A 16,353-nucleotide genomic window follows, 5' to 3' on the forward strand; every position below is an offset into this window, starting at 1 on the left:
TAGAGGCAATACCAGGGTGACCATACATCCCAGTTTGGCCAGGACAGTCCTGGATTTCCTAGGCTGTCCCAGCATCCTTGCCACTTGGTGAAAATTGAAGCAAAAGGCCCAGATTGGCAGGGATCAGCTGGGGCAAGGCAGGGCAGGAGGAGAGCACTGCTGTGAGCGCGGGCTGCTCACACTGTATATGTGTGTCTGGAGGGGTATGCTGGGGGGTGGGTCAGACCTCTGCCTGAGCAGGGGTCCCTCTCCCACGCCTGCCCACCCAGCTGCCAGTAGGGACCCATGTCTGGGAGGGGCAGCTCCAGGGTCTGGGTTCTGCCCTGGGACTGCAGCCCTGCCCAGGCTGGGCCAATCGGCAGCAGCAGCAGCAGTAGCAGCAACAGGCCACCTGGTTGCAACCACCATTGTACCAGGTGCTTGCATGTGCTGCCTGCGCAGGGGGATGGCAGAGCCATGGGTCTGGCTATGCAGGCTGTCGGGTGCTGTGCACCTGGGTTTGCACAGAGCCCGGTGCCTCCTGAGCACCAGTCTGCACCTCCTTCCAGATGCTGCAGCTGGGAGCCAAGGGGGTGCCAGGTGAGAGGATACAGACACTGGGCTGGGGGGCTGGGAATCACAGGGGCACAGGGCACAGTCCAGCAGGGAATTAAAATAGCATGGTGCACCAGACAGGTGGGCAGGCAGGCACTGCTGCTGCCTGCCTGCCTGGCACACCATGCTCCACCGCCTCTGCCTGCAGCAGTGCCGCTGGCTTGGGAGAGTGGTGGCGAAAGGGGGGGGGGGGGAAGGGAGATGGGGGAGAGCAGTGTCCTATATTTCTTATGGTCCCATATGGTCACCCTTATAATAGTTAACTTTTTTTGAGGCATCAGGAGTGTTAAAGGCCATCTGCAAAGGGCAGACAATTAACTTTTGTCTTTTTTTCCATTTTAACAATAAAAAAGCTCAAGAAATTGAGAGACTCAGATCTTGTTGATCTTATTTGGAAAATAACTATGTGAACATCTACATTAAAAATGATTGACCATTATTCATCCCCTGTCCTCTTATGGAGCAGCTATTATGGTCCTCGGTTGCCAGTGTAGACAGAGCCCAGGCATTTTAATTGTGATGCCAGGAAAACCTGTTTGGAACCTGGACTACACTAATATTTGTATTGTTACTACCACTGGTAGAGCTGCATCATCATTACTGGAATTTTGCAAAAATCCCTACCATTTCTCAGATTGGCAGGGAAGAACATTAGCAGTTTGGGGAGCTGTAGTGCACATGAGCCACTGGCTGCCACTGGAATTTTAAGCATACAGAAATTAGAGTTGCTCTGAACTAGATTAGATTGTGCAGTTCCTATTAAAATGTTAAAGGCTTTCTTTCACTGGGCTTTCAGCATTGCTAGTAGTAGTGCAAACAAGCAATATTAATGACAGTGGGAAAATTGTGCAATACTCCTTGTATTGTGAAGATTGAAGAGCTACTGAAATAACAATACCATACAAGACAAAACAATGAAAATTTAATCTGATCAAGAGGGGATGAGATTTTCTTCAGACTGTTTAAAATTCTTTGTTTAAACACAACTCTCAGAGTTAGTCAAAATTTGTAGAGAACAAAGATTTTTGAAAAGTCTGGTTTTGAAATCATATATTCAGCTTTAATGCTGGACTGACTTTTAGAAGAAAGGAAGCCTATGATAAAGATCTAATGCTGAAAGAGAGATGAAGAATTTCAAATAAATGTGTAAAATGCACCTGCACTGAGAAATTCAGAGATCTGCAAAGAAAACAGTATAGACTAGACTTGATTTTTACTAAAATTTCAAAGATGGAAAACAAGCAACCGGGAAGGGGGGGGGGAGGGGGGAATTGAGGACAAACCTCATAAATTCTTTCAGAAACTTGCTAACAGAAAGAAAAGGAAAAGGCACAACCCAATTTTTAGATCTCTCTTAATGTTTGCAAAGCACACTGAGGCCCTAAGTGGACTGATGTTGTGAAAGGGAAATAATAATGATCATTATGGCAGAATTTAGGGGTTATAATCTAGATCAGGGCAGGCAATGAAAAAGCTGGGCCCTGATGACAATAATGTACAATGAACATGTTTTACCCTTTCTACCTGCACTTTTGATATTCAGGTATACGAATGCTGGATGGAATAGTCACTGATGCCATTGAAGCCAGTTCAATCGGTTTTAATCCAGAACATGTGGATATTTACAGTGCAAGCTGGGGTCCAAATGATGATGGTAAAACTGTAGAGGGTCCTGGCAGACTAGCACAGAAGGCTTTTGAATATGGGATCAACCAGGTAAGATATCTAACAGACAGTTAAGCTGAAATTTTCTCAAGCTTGTAGACCAGATTTTAAAATGGAGAGAAAATGGAATGCTCTTTGTTTCATCCTTGCAGAAGTGCTTTCCTCATCCAAACCCATTTCAAAAACAGAGTCATTCTTTGGAGAAATATGAATAGTAAGGCTCAGTGAAATTTACCTTCCAGGCCCTGACTTTCATGAAAGTGCTGTTTCAATATTCTGCTTTTAAGCCATTTCTCTGCAGTCTAGATCTCTTCCTTCATCTTTCCCTTCAGTGCCCTCCCCCACCCTCCTCTGTTGGCTTGTTTTGCTCTGAATAGTAATTGGATTTCTGCACCGAGCTCCTATAAAAAATTAATATGAAGTTTACTGCTTCTTGAATATTTCACTTTGTAAAATTGTGCTGTATTTTAGCACCATGTGGATGGGCTTTGTCTTCTTGTTACTTACACTGAGTTAATTGCATTAGTTCATAAGCTGAGACATAACATGATCCAGTTAAAATGAAGATAGTAGGAATGCATGTTAGAGAATACTGAAATGGTGGCTTTTAAGTTCTCTTTTATGGTATCCCTTTAGATCTGATTAGAGGATTGAATGAGAGCTGCTGTGTATATGCACAAACACTGTTCCTACATTTAGTCAGGGGAAGGTGAAAAGGTACCACATCATGACGTAGACATAATAAAGAAAAGAGAACTGCAGCACAGAGGTGAATGAAGAAAAAAAGAGAGCCTGAAGCATGAGGGACTGCAGCAAAAGAGAGAGAGGAGTCTGGAGAAAAGAAGAAGCCAAATGCATCAGAAACAGGGAGAGACATTGAGGGCACTGACAGTGAAGAAAAAACTGACAGATAATTAAAGTGCTGGTAAGGGACAGAAGGAGACTAAAGAGAGCAGGTTGGAGGTAGATGGAGGCTTGGAATGGGAAAGACAAAAATTGCCAGGTGGGTGGCAAGAGAAAGTGCAAGGCAAGGCATGGTGACCCAGTACCACAAAGGTCCCTCTGTACAGTCTGGAAAGTCTGTTTCATGAGTGCAAAACTATTTCCATTTCAATTTCCATGTTGGTTTTATTTTGCATCAAAGTAAATTAATCCATTAGTTCAGGCATCTTGCAGGGGCTGGATATGCCCTCACCTTCCACCATTTAACTGCAGGTGAATATTCTCATCTAGTTTTATGATTAGCCCCTTACATGTCTATCCAGTACAGCACTCAAGAATATGCTTAAGTTTAAGCATGTGAGTAGCCTATGTATAGTGCTCCCAGAGGCAATGGGGTTGTTCAAATTCCCCAGTATTTTGGTGGATTGGGACATTACTTGCTAAAAGATGTGATTCCTTTCATTGTCATCTCTGTGGGAAGCCCCCAGTAATTTTAATGGAAAAAAAATGTAGCTTATTTCTCTATCCCTGTTTTTTTTTTATTTTTTGTTTTTTTTATTTTGAAAGTGCAGCAATGGTCCCTCTGCCCCTGAGCTGGCAACTTCAAAGATCATCAGCAGGGATTAATTGATGATCTGCATTTCTGATTGCTCTTGGTACTGAATATGCATACATTAGTACTGAATTAAAATACAGGCTTCTGCTTTTCCCATTAAGCAGAACTTTTCCACTGAAAGGCTATCAGATTTTATGATATAATGGCAAATATTTGTTCAATCCAGAAGAAATGTGATGGTTTTCATGCTCCTCTGGCACCCCATGACCTGAGCTACCAGCATCTGTATAGCTGCTACTAATTCACTATACACTGGAGACCAGAATAGGAAATGGAGTTGGTTGTACCCTGAGACTAATGTCTGTGGCCTTAGAGATTTGGAAGTGAGGGGAGATTTTGCAATAAAATGAGCTTATTGGTTTGCTGGTTTTCATCAAGTAAATGTCAAACTATGAAAGGTTTAATTAAAAGGGACTTCTATGAGAATTTCATATCACACATCATTCATGCTGCTCACCAGTGCTACTGTGATCATAACAAATGCGAATGGAATTAACTCATGATGAAATTTCCATTTATTAAAAAATACTGATTGTTGTCACATGTTCTACATCGAATATGCTCATGTGAAAATATATTCTATTGATACCACTTTTTATTTGAGCTGAAACTTATTTCCAGTAGAGTGGTAGATGTCACCATTACCTGGGATATTTATAACTACAAAAGACAAATCACAAGGAGGTGTATTATAGGAAGCACTTCTGTCTGCACTGGAATCTAACACAGGGGTGGCCAACTATGCTATAAGTGGCATGGGCAGATTTTCTATGTGGCATGTGACAGATCAGGGAGGGGACAAGCAATACAACAGCAGATGGGGCAGGAAGCAGAAGGCAGAGCAGGAGATTGGGGAGGGAGCACAGAGCAGGTAGTAAAAAGCAAAGCAGCAGATTCAGTAGTGGAAGGGGATTAGAGTGGTGTTCAGAGAGAGTGCAGGGCTAATTTGTGGCATACCTGCCAAAAAGTCTGGCCCTCACTGACCTAATAGGTCTCTTCTAGTCTAACTTCTATGTGTCCTATGAAGTTACCTTTTCCTGGTCATATGGTCTAAGTACAGACATTCAAAAAGCCTGAGGGGAGTAAATCTGTGTTACACAGTTTTCTGTAAGTGACATGGTTTAGATTGGTAGCAAACAGAACACACGGTCATCGTTTGCGGGGAGGTGCAAGTCTTAGACTGGGTTCCGCCATTTTTAAACCAATCTATATGTGCCAAACTTCTGTTCTGAGTATAGACAGAAGTTTTGTGTGCCAAACTTCTGTTATGGGTATAAACTTGTTTTTGATCCCTTAGTCTGGTAAAAGTGTAATGTCTCTACCTGGCCTTACTAGCACGAATAAGATTTTTGGTAGGAACAAGTTGGAGAATGTAGACTGTAACTGTTCCTTTCATTTCTTCTAGGGCCGAAATGGAAAAGGTTCCATTTTTGTATGGGCTTCTGGGAATGGTGGTCGTCAGGGTGATAACTGTGACTGTGATGGCTACACAGATAGTATCTACACTATCTCCATTAGCAGTGCTTCCCAACAAGGCCTTTCTCCTTGGTATGCAGAGAAGTGCTCCTCAACTCTGGCCACAGCATACAGCAGTGGGGATTATACTGACCAGAGAATTGTAGGTTGTTTTTACCAGATTTAACAGACATCTTGAGGAATACACATAGAACCATTTATATATGAAAACTATGAAGCAGAAACAACTTTAAATGTCTGACTTTAAGTGCCTACTTTATTTATGCTTCATATAGCAATAATATTTTCATTCTGGAACCCTGGACAATGAGGATTACAAAGTCATTTGTACTCCTAAAATACTTTACACTAAAGCAGTACATGCATGATATCATTAAATCAGCATTGCTGGTCTCGGAAATGTTTTGTTGTTTTTGTGTGATGGATGTCTCTGCATCCGCCCGTTCTGCAAAAAGGGCAGATCTTCAGAATGATTCTCATCCATCTCTGTGTTGGGACAGTTCCCGAACAGGGATGTGAGCTGATACAAATCATAAAAATACAAAACAAATTGGTTTTACATGATAGAACAAAAGGACATCTAGAGGAATTGTAAATTCTTGCTGACCTCAGCTGGAATAGCAAATGTTCTTTAGAATGTAAGCATCTGACAGCAGAGGTATGATCCATTAGTATTAGAACTAAATCCAAACTGACTTAGAAATCCTATAATTGGGGGCAGTTTGAGTTCAAATCTGCTAACAGATCTTACATTTCTCAATCCCATTTCTAATTGGAACCTTGAACTTTTTAATACAAAAATAAATACTTCAAAAATGATCTGGTACTAAGAGGATCATGTAGTTTTAGGAATGAAAATGGCTTTATGTTCATATTCTTTGAGACTAGAGTTAGGCATTTGAAGGTAGCCCTAGATTTTACTTTTTCACACTATCTCCTAAGGTAGAATTTCCAGATGCCTTAAGAATTTCATCTCTACTGTTTATCATTAACATTCAGTTAGCCTAAGTGCTCATCATTATCACTAAAACCAGCTGAAAATTTTTGGATGCAGATTTTTCTCCTCAAAAATACAGGTTAATGAAAGCCAAAATTTCCAGTAACATCATCCAAAACATCAATCCCAGTGACAAAATTTGGGAGTTTTTTGACAAAAAAAATCAACATAAAATGGAAATTCACATTTAATTTGCACTTTAAAATGTCATTCATATAATTTCTTTGGTTGGTAGGGACATTCAAGTGAGATTTATTTTCTTATAATAGAAAAGGAAATAGCTGGCATTGCATTCTCTGTGGCTCCAGAACCCAATAACTTGCTTCCATCACCCTCCAAGCTGAAATTGCCTGAATTTGAGGACCCTGGAAAGAGGGCTGAGGCTCTAGTTCCTAGGACAATGGAGGGATGGAAAGGAGTTTTAATAGGTGTCTGGTTGGCTGAGTTCCTGTTGAGATGATTATTTAAATGCCTTTGAGATGTGGCTGTAGCATTAATGGTAAGTAAATGCACTCACAGCCCTGAATTGGTATTCCAAGTGAGCTATTTAAATAAGTCTGTAAATTTCAGGTGTTCAGTTTTAAAGAAATAAAATGGCCTTTTCAATAAAAATATCAAATTGAAACAAAATTTTAGTTCAGAAAGCAGAACTTTCCACAGGAAAATTAAAAAAGGGTTTTTTGGTCCAAAATTTTTGGAGTGAAAAAATTTGGTTTTCCAGCTAATTAGTACAAATGCTGAGCTCAGTTGTGCTAATCCTGGGCACTGACTACAGCAGTAGTAGAGGGGCTCAGAACCTTGCAACAGGTGGCAGAGTCACACAAGAGCTTCTTTGGGTAGAAGTGATATCTTTTATTAGACCAACTAAGTATTTGGAAAAAAGTTATTAGCAAGCTTTTGGACGCAGTCACCCTTCATCAGGCACAGGGAGTCTCTGCTGGTCGGAGAGGTGGTTACTATCTATGCCTCCTTCATAATTATCCTTCTTAATTATCTACATTGTGGGAATGGCTTAAAAGCCCCAGTCAAGGACTGGGAACCCGCTCTGTTAGGCACCCTACCTATGTATACCAAATAGATGAGCCTTATCTTAAAGAGGATCCCTGTAATAAGCTGTTATTTGACGAGCTGTTCCTGTCATTCTTATCAAGCTGAAGATTCTCTCTCAGTGAACTGTATGGGTAGAGATTAAAATAACTTCATTTCAGCTTTACCCCAGTAGGTCAAAACATCTGCCCTTGCAAAGTGGCTTCTCTTGTAGCTGAAATGTAAAGCTCTCTGTGCACCCACTTTTATATGTTGCAGGTACATGGGCAGATAAGTTAGGTTCTTAATTTTCTAATAAAATGCATGTTTCATTTGCAAATTATAATGTTTTTGCTGAAGAGGGAATAGAACACTAATACTAATCCTGTGAGCAATTTTCAAGCAGGCAGTAATTTTAAATGTTCTAGACCAAACACAATGATGTGTTTGTATGATTCACCAGTGAGTTTGAAACACTTATTCTTATTGTTGAAATGTTAGAATAAGGCAAGGTATTCAGTGTGGGAGTATTTTGTTCCAACACAAGGGATTTGATACAAAAATTATAGTTGAAGCAAATGCAATAAATGAAATAGACTGAAGTATCAGCAGATTTAAACATCCATCATTTTGTTTGCTGAGGAAGGGACTTTCTGAGGTGTATGAAACTGTGCGGGAGAAACTATGGAAAGCTGTGTTTTTATGTGAGGATACAATAATGTTTATGGAGCTGTTTTTTCATGGTCTCTGTGGTTGCGATGTTTGTATTTCAGACAAGTGCTGATCTTCATGATGAATGTACAGAGACTCACACTGGAACCTCTGCATCTGCTCCATTGGCAGCGGGGATTTTTGCTCTAGCCCTTGAAGCAAAGTAAGACTTCCTAAACTTTCCACTTTTTATGCCCTACCCTTATTATCAGACCACATCTCTCAGGATGTCCAGTTCCTGTCAAGAATCAGGTCTGCTAACTTTACTAACTTTGACAAAAGGATTGGTTAATACCAGTCTTCACACCTGCTAGCCAGGCAGAGCCAACACAAGAAAAAGACAGTGAGCTGGTGACTCTACTTTGTTCTGTGCAGCAGCAACAGTTTGCTTACTAAGGACTGGTCAGCTGGACATGAAAGTAATGAAACAACACACATACTTGTGAGAACATAATTTGAAGGCAATACGGCTGTACAGGTTTCAGTGAGGTATCACTTTAGTCTGCAGAACCTTTAACACTAGTGATGATGCATGAAATGTAAAGCATCCAGGTATGACTGTCAGAGCAGGTAGTTCAAAAATATGTCCTTGTTAAAGACACAGAGAATTACAATGGCATATTCATAAAAATATTCTCAGAGAAGATATGCACTTTATGAGAGGAAGCACATTAACATGAGACTTGGGAGACCCTGTCCCATCACAGACATTTAGATTTCTGAAGTGTATAGGCACCCAAAGATGAAGTTAAGTGCCTACTAGAATTTTCAACAGTTCCCAGGTGTCTAAGTCTCAGTGAAATCAATAGGAGGTACGAACCTTTTAAACTCCTAATAAGCCTCCATTTTTGGTGCCTAAATACCTTTGAGGAACTGGACATTAGTCCTTCTGTGCATCAATTTCCCATCTGTATAATGGAGATAATGGCGCCTCCCTACTTCGGAGAAGTATTAAACAGATTACAGATTGTATGTGTGGTTCTTAAGTATTACAATAAATGGAGCATCACTTAGATTTTACTTTTTTCAACAACTTTTAATGTGTAAGGCAACAGTGCACCATTATGACAAAGTCAATAGACACTTGTATAGAAATTTAACCAATCTTTTCTCAATAGCCCTAATCTAACATGGAGGGATATGCAACATTTGGTAGTCTGGACATCAGAATATGACCCACTGGCTGGTAATCCAGGATGGAAGAAAAATGGAGCAGGGTTGATGGTGAATAGCCGATTTGGATTTGGATTACTTAATGCCAAGGCACTGGTGGATTTAGCTGATCCTAAAGCGTGGAAAAGTGTGCCTGAAAAGAAAGAGTGTATAGTCAAGGACAGCAGTTTTGAACCAAGGTAAGACTTTGCAGTGACAATTCATATCTAATATCAGTCTCTATCTCCCAAAGCTAATGCTGTAAGATAATATCTTGCACTAAATTGTTCAAATAGTTGTAAAATGAGACTGATATATTTGCCTTGTCATGCTTCTCAGGAATCTAAGAAGTAACAAACAATGCCCCAACTCTTACTTTATGCAATTCACTGTAAGGCTAATAAAAAAGCACTATCACTCAAAACTTAATCAGGGATGGGGACTATTTGCGTACGCTTGCATGTAACTAGTATGTGGGTACTTGCACATGCAGGATTATTAACACAGGAACACTAAATCCAACCAGTTGAAGCATAAAGATATTATATTGTCTTATGCTGCTATTATGTAAGAGACAAAAAAAGGGATACCAAAAAAGGACCAGTGGACTTTAAAATAAAATCTCTAAATTGTTCCTAAAATAAAGTTTATCTAATGTGTGGCATACATTGAATACCTGGTATTCAATATATATGGTAAAAAGCTGATATCCATATGTATTTGTATAACTCACATGCATAACATCATTTTTGTATAATGCACTTTTACAAATGCATTCAGATAAAACCCTCTAGGCCAGACATGCAAAAATTCTCTATCTGCTGCACATAAACAGACAAACTGCAATGAATTTCTTAATAATTAACATGTTAAATCAATAAGGATCTTTAGACCTCCTTTTTGTCTCCTCTTGTTAGTATATGGCTCTGCTTTCTAGAATAAACATAATTTTCACAGATCTACAAATTACATAATCTCCAGGGCCTTGATACAGCTATACAGTGTGTCACCACTTGGTAACCTGCTTATTTGGGCTATTTTTATTAGAGCGCTATTTTTATTCTCCCTCTCTCTGTGCCAATATGCTATGTTTTCCTTCTATGTTTTGAATTTAATACAGAGAACTGAGGTATATAAAACTTATTATTTTGATATGATTTTAATCCTCTCATGTTCCATTATAAACACAATGCTCATAAAGCCCTACATTTTTAATGCATTGCGTGGGGATGGAAGCAATTACTGGAAACTGTGAAGAGAAAGCAGTACACAATGCTCTGTAAATCTAGGGAAGGTATAGGCTCTAAATTAGAATTTGCTACAAATGATTAAAGGAGCTACACCTGCTGCTGTTTTTTCCAGCCATTTTACTACACAGTGGTACATACGCCTGCTGGTGATTTTACTGAGGTACATAACCTATAAATCTGATACACTCATGTGACATGGTTGTTTGCAGAGAATGCTTTTAAGGGGGGTCTCTTGTGGGACAATGAAACCTTGAAAGAAATTATCAATCATCAAGCTTACAATATAGCCATGACAGAAACTATCAATTATCAAGCTTGCTTGCTTCCATGGTTGTAGAAAAAAACAGGCTCCATACATTTAAACTAGTCATGCTTGTGTGATTTCTGAATCCCTTGGGTTCTCAGAACCTGCCTGGGTTTCACTGGGCGTTTTGGATAAGCCAGGAATACAGTCTCAGTTTGATCTGTTCATGATACTAGCATAAAACACATCAGAGGGACTGACGTTGGATGGTACTAAGCAATATAATCATATACTTTCCCTAACTTTGATAGGTTATTAAGAGCAAATGGTGAAGTAACCATCGAAATTCCCACGAAAGCTTGTGAAGGGCAAGAGAATTCTATTGCATCTTTGGAACATGTGCAATTTGAGGCAACGATTGAATATTCCCGCAGAGGTGATCTGCACGTCACTCTCACTTCCCCATCAGGTATGGAAGGCCAAGAAATGTATTCAGAAAAATTACTTGTTGGTGCTCTTGCAATGTACAAGTTTCACCGTATTAATATTTATGTATATCTATGTATACAGTGCTTACTCCCTCCCAAATTAGAAATGGCTGACTATACACTCTAGGGAATATCTCATTTCCTCCTAAGCAGCTCCAGCTTGGAGGATGCATGTGGCAAAGCAAGGGTTTGGATGCCCATGTCCCACTATCTCCATTCATTTCTTCCTGTCTCCCTCCAACCCTACTTCCATAGTGCATCTTATATTCAATATGATTTCGTCTTATTATTCATACTTCCTATGGGAAAGCCTGTGCTTCAGTGAGCCAAAAAAAATCTGTGCGGGGGCAGAAGCTGAATTATCTGGATGGTCTGAATAGATACATCATGCATGTACCAAACACACAGATAAAATGATGGATGCATTAAAATTATTTAGAACAACCAAGTAGCCTTAACTCTGCCCTTTAACAAGGCCACAAAGTGGGGGTCCCACAATCTGGGGCCACAAATACTAAACTTCCCCAACCTTTGTCATGTGATTACTCCATCATGTCTCAAGAAGGCAGAGCTAAAGTTGTCTGAAGGCCTTAGCTGTACATTTCCATACCTTGTCCAGGTGTCTTTTAAGCCTAACTGTAATTCTGAATTTCCAGGGGTAGATTTGGGGATAGATTTGGGCACTTCAAATGATGAGGGAAGATTTTATAAAGGGATAGCCTGCATTCCCTGGCTGATGTGTAGTGGGAGAGAGGTTACAGTATCTTGCTAAACCTCCAGAGGTTTGAGTTTGAGCCCTGCTTTGGACTTACGCTGAAGACTGTCTCCAGCTGAACCAGCTGTGAATGGGTGCCTGGCCATATAGGGGAGTCAAAGATAGCTGTCCTCATCACTCCCTTGTGTGTCACTGGCTACAGAACCTATACTGGTTACCTTTGGCCTGGGCACAACTGCACAGATATTGTTCTGCTGCTAGTTCATGGGGAAAATGGGATCATGGCCACAACTGCCTGAAATACACCCTCTTTAGAACAGCAGTACTCAGCGGGAAGGGCTGTTTGACCCCATGTGCTACCCAGTACTTGATTAGCTCCTATATGATGGTACAGTATCATTTTGTATTGATATCTAGATGATGCTGTTCTTTTCCTAGGTTCATGCCTTTGCTTGCTGTCCTATAAATTATGCCCACCAAGTACATAAGCCATTCCTTTCCCAATATTTATGTTGTTTACTTATTGGTATTTACAGCTTATGATTGCACACTCCCTTCCCCCACAGCTTCGCTTCTCTAGACTATGTAAATATAGTTCCCCTGGTATCTCCTCATATTCAAATGAGCACAAACAAGCCTCCTACTTTGCATCAGAATCCCTTCTGCTGCAGAAATGCTTTTTTAGACTGCAGTAGTCTTTTTTCAGGCCAGTCATACAACAATGAGAATGTCTTTCTCCCATATGAGGCTGTAAGAAAACACACTCACTAAGATTACAGTAACAAATTCTGCCCACAGTTACAGCCAGGCAAACCCCAGAGCAGAACTGAGAGTAGAATTTGAACCATGGAGATTAAAGTGGTGAAGCTTTCCTCAGTTCAATTTGCTAGTACTGAACAACATGAAAAGAGGGCATGACGGGCTCTTCCTAATTATTTATTGCTGCATGTTACTCTGCTGTCATGCGTGTTCCTTGCTGGTTTGACACTAATACTCCATGACAACTGGATTTATGGCAATCCTGGTTTACACATTCTTCTTGGAAAGGGATTTGAATAGCTATTAGCTAGAAGCAACATATTGCTATCTCTTAAACAAACCAAAAGTCAGTATAAAATAGTACCTTCTCCAGGTTATAGTGGAGTGCAATCAGTACTTTGATTGTGTGAAAGATGGGGGAAAAAAAGCCCTGGATCAATAAGCATTAATGTTTGCTTGTTTGTTTGCACAAATACAGGCACCAGCACTGTTCTACTGGCTGAAAGGGAGAGAGATAAGTCTCCCAATGGCTTTAAAAATTGGGACTTCATGTCTGTTCACACATGGGGAGAGAACCCAGCAGGTACTTGGGTTTTAAGAATTACTGATGTGGTAAGTAACCATGCCAATGATCCATATATATAGACCAGTGGATTGTAAACTGCTATCAGACATGTAGAAAATATTTTATTTTGTGAAAAACTAGCGGTGTCATTTATTGTTAACGTAAAACTTGAATAAGAGACAGTCCAAATGATGCAAACTCAAAAGATAAGACCAAATTCTGTTGTCTCTTAAATCAGTGCAAAACCAGGATAACTTCCTAGAAGTGTAACTATTAGCAGAATGTAGCTGTTATATAGTCTCTTTCATGGTACATACTCCTCTTCCCACTGAAGAGAAACCTATTAATGCAATCTTATATGGTTTTGGAATTGAATATGTAATGGAATTTATAGATGATTAGTTGCAAATTAGGTTTTTTCTGTGAAGGCAAGCATGAGGTAAGTTCTGTTCTCTTTTTTTGGTACATGTGCATAATTTTCATTGATTCAAAAGCTTTTGAATTAATTAATTTCCGGAGAGTTTAGAGACCTATTCTGATATATATCTTCCCCTATATTCTTTCTCAAAATAATTACCACTGAATGACCAGCAAGGATTATAATGAAAAAATCTAGAGATATAAAATAAGTATGTTTAGTAAAACCAGATGGAAATATGGATTATAACAGTGAGAGCTTTCAGAAGAAGCTGCTTGGTAGGAAACTGAGAAATCACTGCCTTCAAAGGGAGAGGGATCAATCCATGCTGGCTCACTGGAGAATTTCACTCAAGTTGTTTTTAATTAGCTTGTCACTAAGGATCAGATCCTGTCAGGGGGTGAATGTTAACTTTGTGATACCGAGTGTCAAACCTCTGCTGGCCTCTGCAGAAATCAGTAGGCATCAAAAGTGCTCAGTAACTTTCAGGATCTGGCTTTTAGATCACAGGGCTGGAAATGAAGCATTGATTTTTCTCTTCTCTGGGAATATCTTTAATTAGTAGATCAGGATGCAGCGAAATAAATGGCATGGTTTGGAAGCAGAGGGCATTATAAACAGTAAGGTAAGGCCAAGCACCCAGCATGTGGACAAGGTAGCAGAAATGAACATTATTTTCCACATGGTGCCTAGGAGCAGAGTTAACACTACTTGTAGAATTGTAAGCCCATCAGATAACCTGGCAGCTACAGACACCCTAGTTTGCAGCTCATAGAAGGCACCACACTTTTTTAAGGGAATGCAAAGGCTTTCCTTTAATTAGATGGCTAGTCTGTTTTCTGTGCAAATAAGAGGTACCTGAAATCTAAAATAAACCTAGCTTTCCCTTTCCTGAATCCCCACCCCCCACACTGTTCCTGGCATTTTGTTACTTCACACTAATGAACCCTTACTTTAATCATACCTACCTAACAAGAGCCTCGCTTAGACTTACTGCTAATTTAGTTGTCTTTCAATCTGTATGTGTAATCTTTATCTGCAAAGTAGGCTTTTTATTATAAGACAGGACTCTTCAGCAACCACCTCAGTGGAGGCAGACAGCAGAGTAAGTGCTCTGATAATGAAGTCTGTTAAAAATAAACATCAGACAACTCCCTACCTGTCTCTTCCCTTTATTAAATTTTAGCAATACTATTCTAAAACTCCACAGCTCACAGTAGAGAGTAGTGATTTAAGTTGTACTGTACAACACTAGCATAACACTGGGTGACCAGGACAGCTGCCACATCACTGCTGCCACAGGCACTCAATCATGCCAGCTGCACAGCAACAGCCAGAAGTCACCGCTGCCCCCATGTTTCACAGCTGCCCCAGGTGCCCAGCTGCATTGTTACACCTCTGCTGTACAGCGTGAGAGGACGTTATTAAAAAAGGCTGTTAAAACAATTGTGCAGAACTTCTTGCACAGAACTTGGTGTACAGCACCTCAGCAGACAGTAACAACAAGAAATATCATGTGGTTTAATAATGTTTGACATCCCATAAAATAATGGAATTTCACCTATGGTAACACAATTAATTATCAATGATACTGTGTTACAATAGTCATGTACTTGTAGCATATCTGGTCTGGTTTAGAATCTTTGTAATAAATCTCCCCTTCTGTTATGCATTTTACCCAATAATGTATCTTTCATTGCTCATACATCAGCATCTAAATTTACATTTGTTAAAAGCACTAACCTCTTTAACTGGCTTGGGGCTTTGTTAACATCAGCTATCTTTTCTTTCATCTTCCTTCATCCAGTACTAATATGATGCTAACGTCTGTCTTTTAGTCCAGGAGAATCCAAAATGAAGGGAGGATTGTGAACTGGAAACTGATTTTGCATGGCACTTCTGTCCAACCTGAACATATGAAACAGCCTCGTGTATACACAAACTACAATGCTGTGCAAAATGACAGAAGGGGAGTGGAGAAGATGACAGACTTTGTAGAGGTATCAGTTACTTTATGTTTTTTTCCATATATGTGCATATTGTTATAACAGCATAAAAGTAATATATACCATTTGGGGTTTTCTGAATTCATTTACCTGCATGTACTTATTTCACCACACCTTTACTCATTTGTTAGCTGTGTGCATACTGTGATGTGATCCATGCCCTTAAGTAAATGCTTTCAGTTACTCACCCATTTGACAAGGCATGATCTGAGGGACTTAAAGATGATTTTATAACATCAGTTCTAAAAAGGTTGAATGGTTGTAGAGGGAACTTCTCCAAACAATTTGAGTTTAGAGCTCTGATCACTTCTAGTGTTTTCTGTGGGAGTAGCTGTCAGGGCCCAGAATTGTTGACCCAGGTCCAATAGATGCAAGGACTGTTGGAGTGAAGCATACTACCAAATGATTCGGCATGGGTTTAGAGGCTCTCCAGGCCTGGACATTATCCTGGTAACCAGAGCTCTTGCTCCAACTGCATTTTATTCTATTTCTTCACCTTCAAGAGGAATTGATAATGATTTATGGAAAACAAATAAAATATGTTAGGCATCTCTGCTTTAGAGCAAAACCACGCACAACTCCCATTAGTAGGTAGGTATGTTCATAAGGGTACATCAGTAACAGAAGTGCAGGTGACTCTGGGATGAAATGCAGCAGCTATGTAAGAACACAGAAGTGACAGTGAAGTAAACTGTATTTAATAGATACTGCAGGGGGGGAAACGATGGG

At 39.9% G+C, this 16,353-nt stretch overlaps 1 protein-coding gene across 1 annotated transcript in view; it reads left to right on the forward strand.

The window, feature by feature from the left end:
- PCSK1 (proprotein convertase subtilisin/kexin type 1) overlaps nucleotides 1-16,353 on the forward strand; it is a 37,794-nt gene that overhangs the window by 17,618 nt on the left and 3,823 nt on the right. Inside the window, exons 7-13 of the mRNA XM_014597215.3 lie at nucleotides 2,138-2,310; nucleotides 5,223-5,435; nucleotides 8,090-8,190; nucleotides 9,146-9,379; nucleotides 10,985-11,142; nucleotides 13,114-13,247; nucleotides 15,457-15,618. Of these exons, the coding sequence (XP_014452701.1) occupies nucleotides 2,138-2,310; nucleotides 5,223-5,435; nucleotides 8,090-8,190; nucleotides 9,146-9,379; nucleotides 10,985-11,142; nucleotides 13,114-13,247; nucleotides 15,457-15,618 (1,175 nt within the window). The remainder of the gene's footprint in view (nucleotides 1-2,137; nucleotides 2,311-5,222; nucleotides 5,436-8,089; nucleotides 8,191-9,145; nucleotides 9,380-10,984; nucleotides 11,143-13,113; nucleotides 13,248-15,456; nucleotides 15,619-16,353) is intronic.

Source organism: Alligator mississippiensis, chromosome 3 (assembly GCF_030867095.1).
Source record: "Alligator mississippiensis isolate rAllMis1 chromosome 3, rAllMis1, whole genome shotgun sequence".
NCBI classification, from domain to species: domain Eukaryota; kingdom Metazoa; phylum Chordata; order Crocodylia; family Alligatoridae; genus Alligator; species Alligator mississippiensis.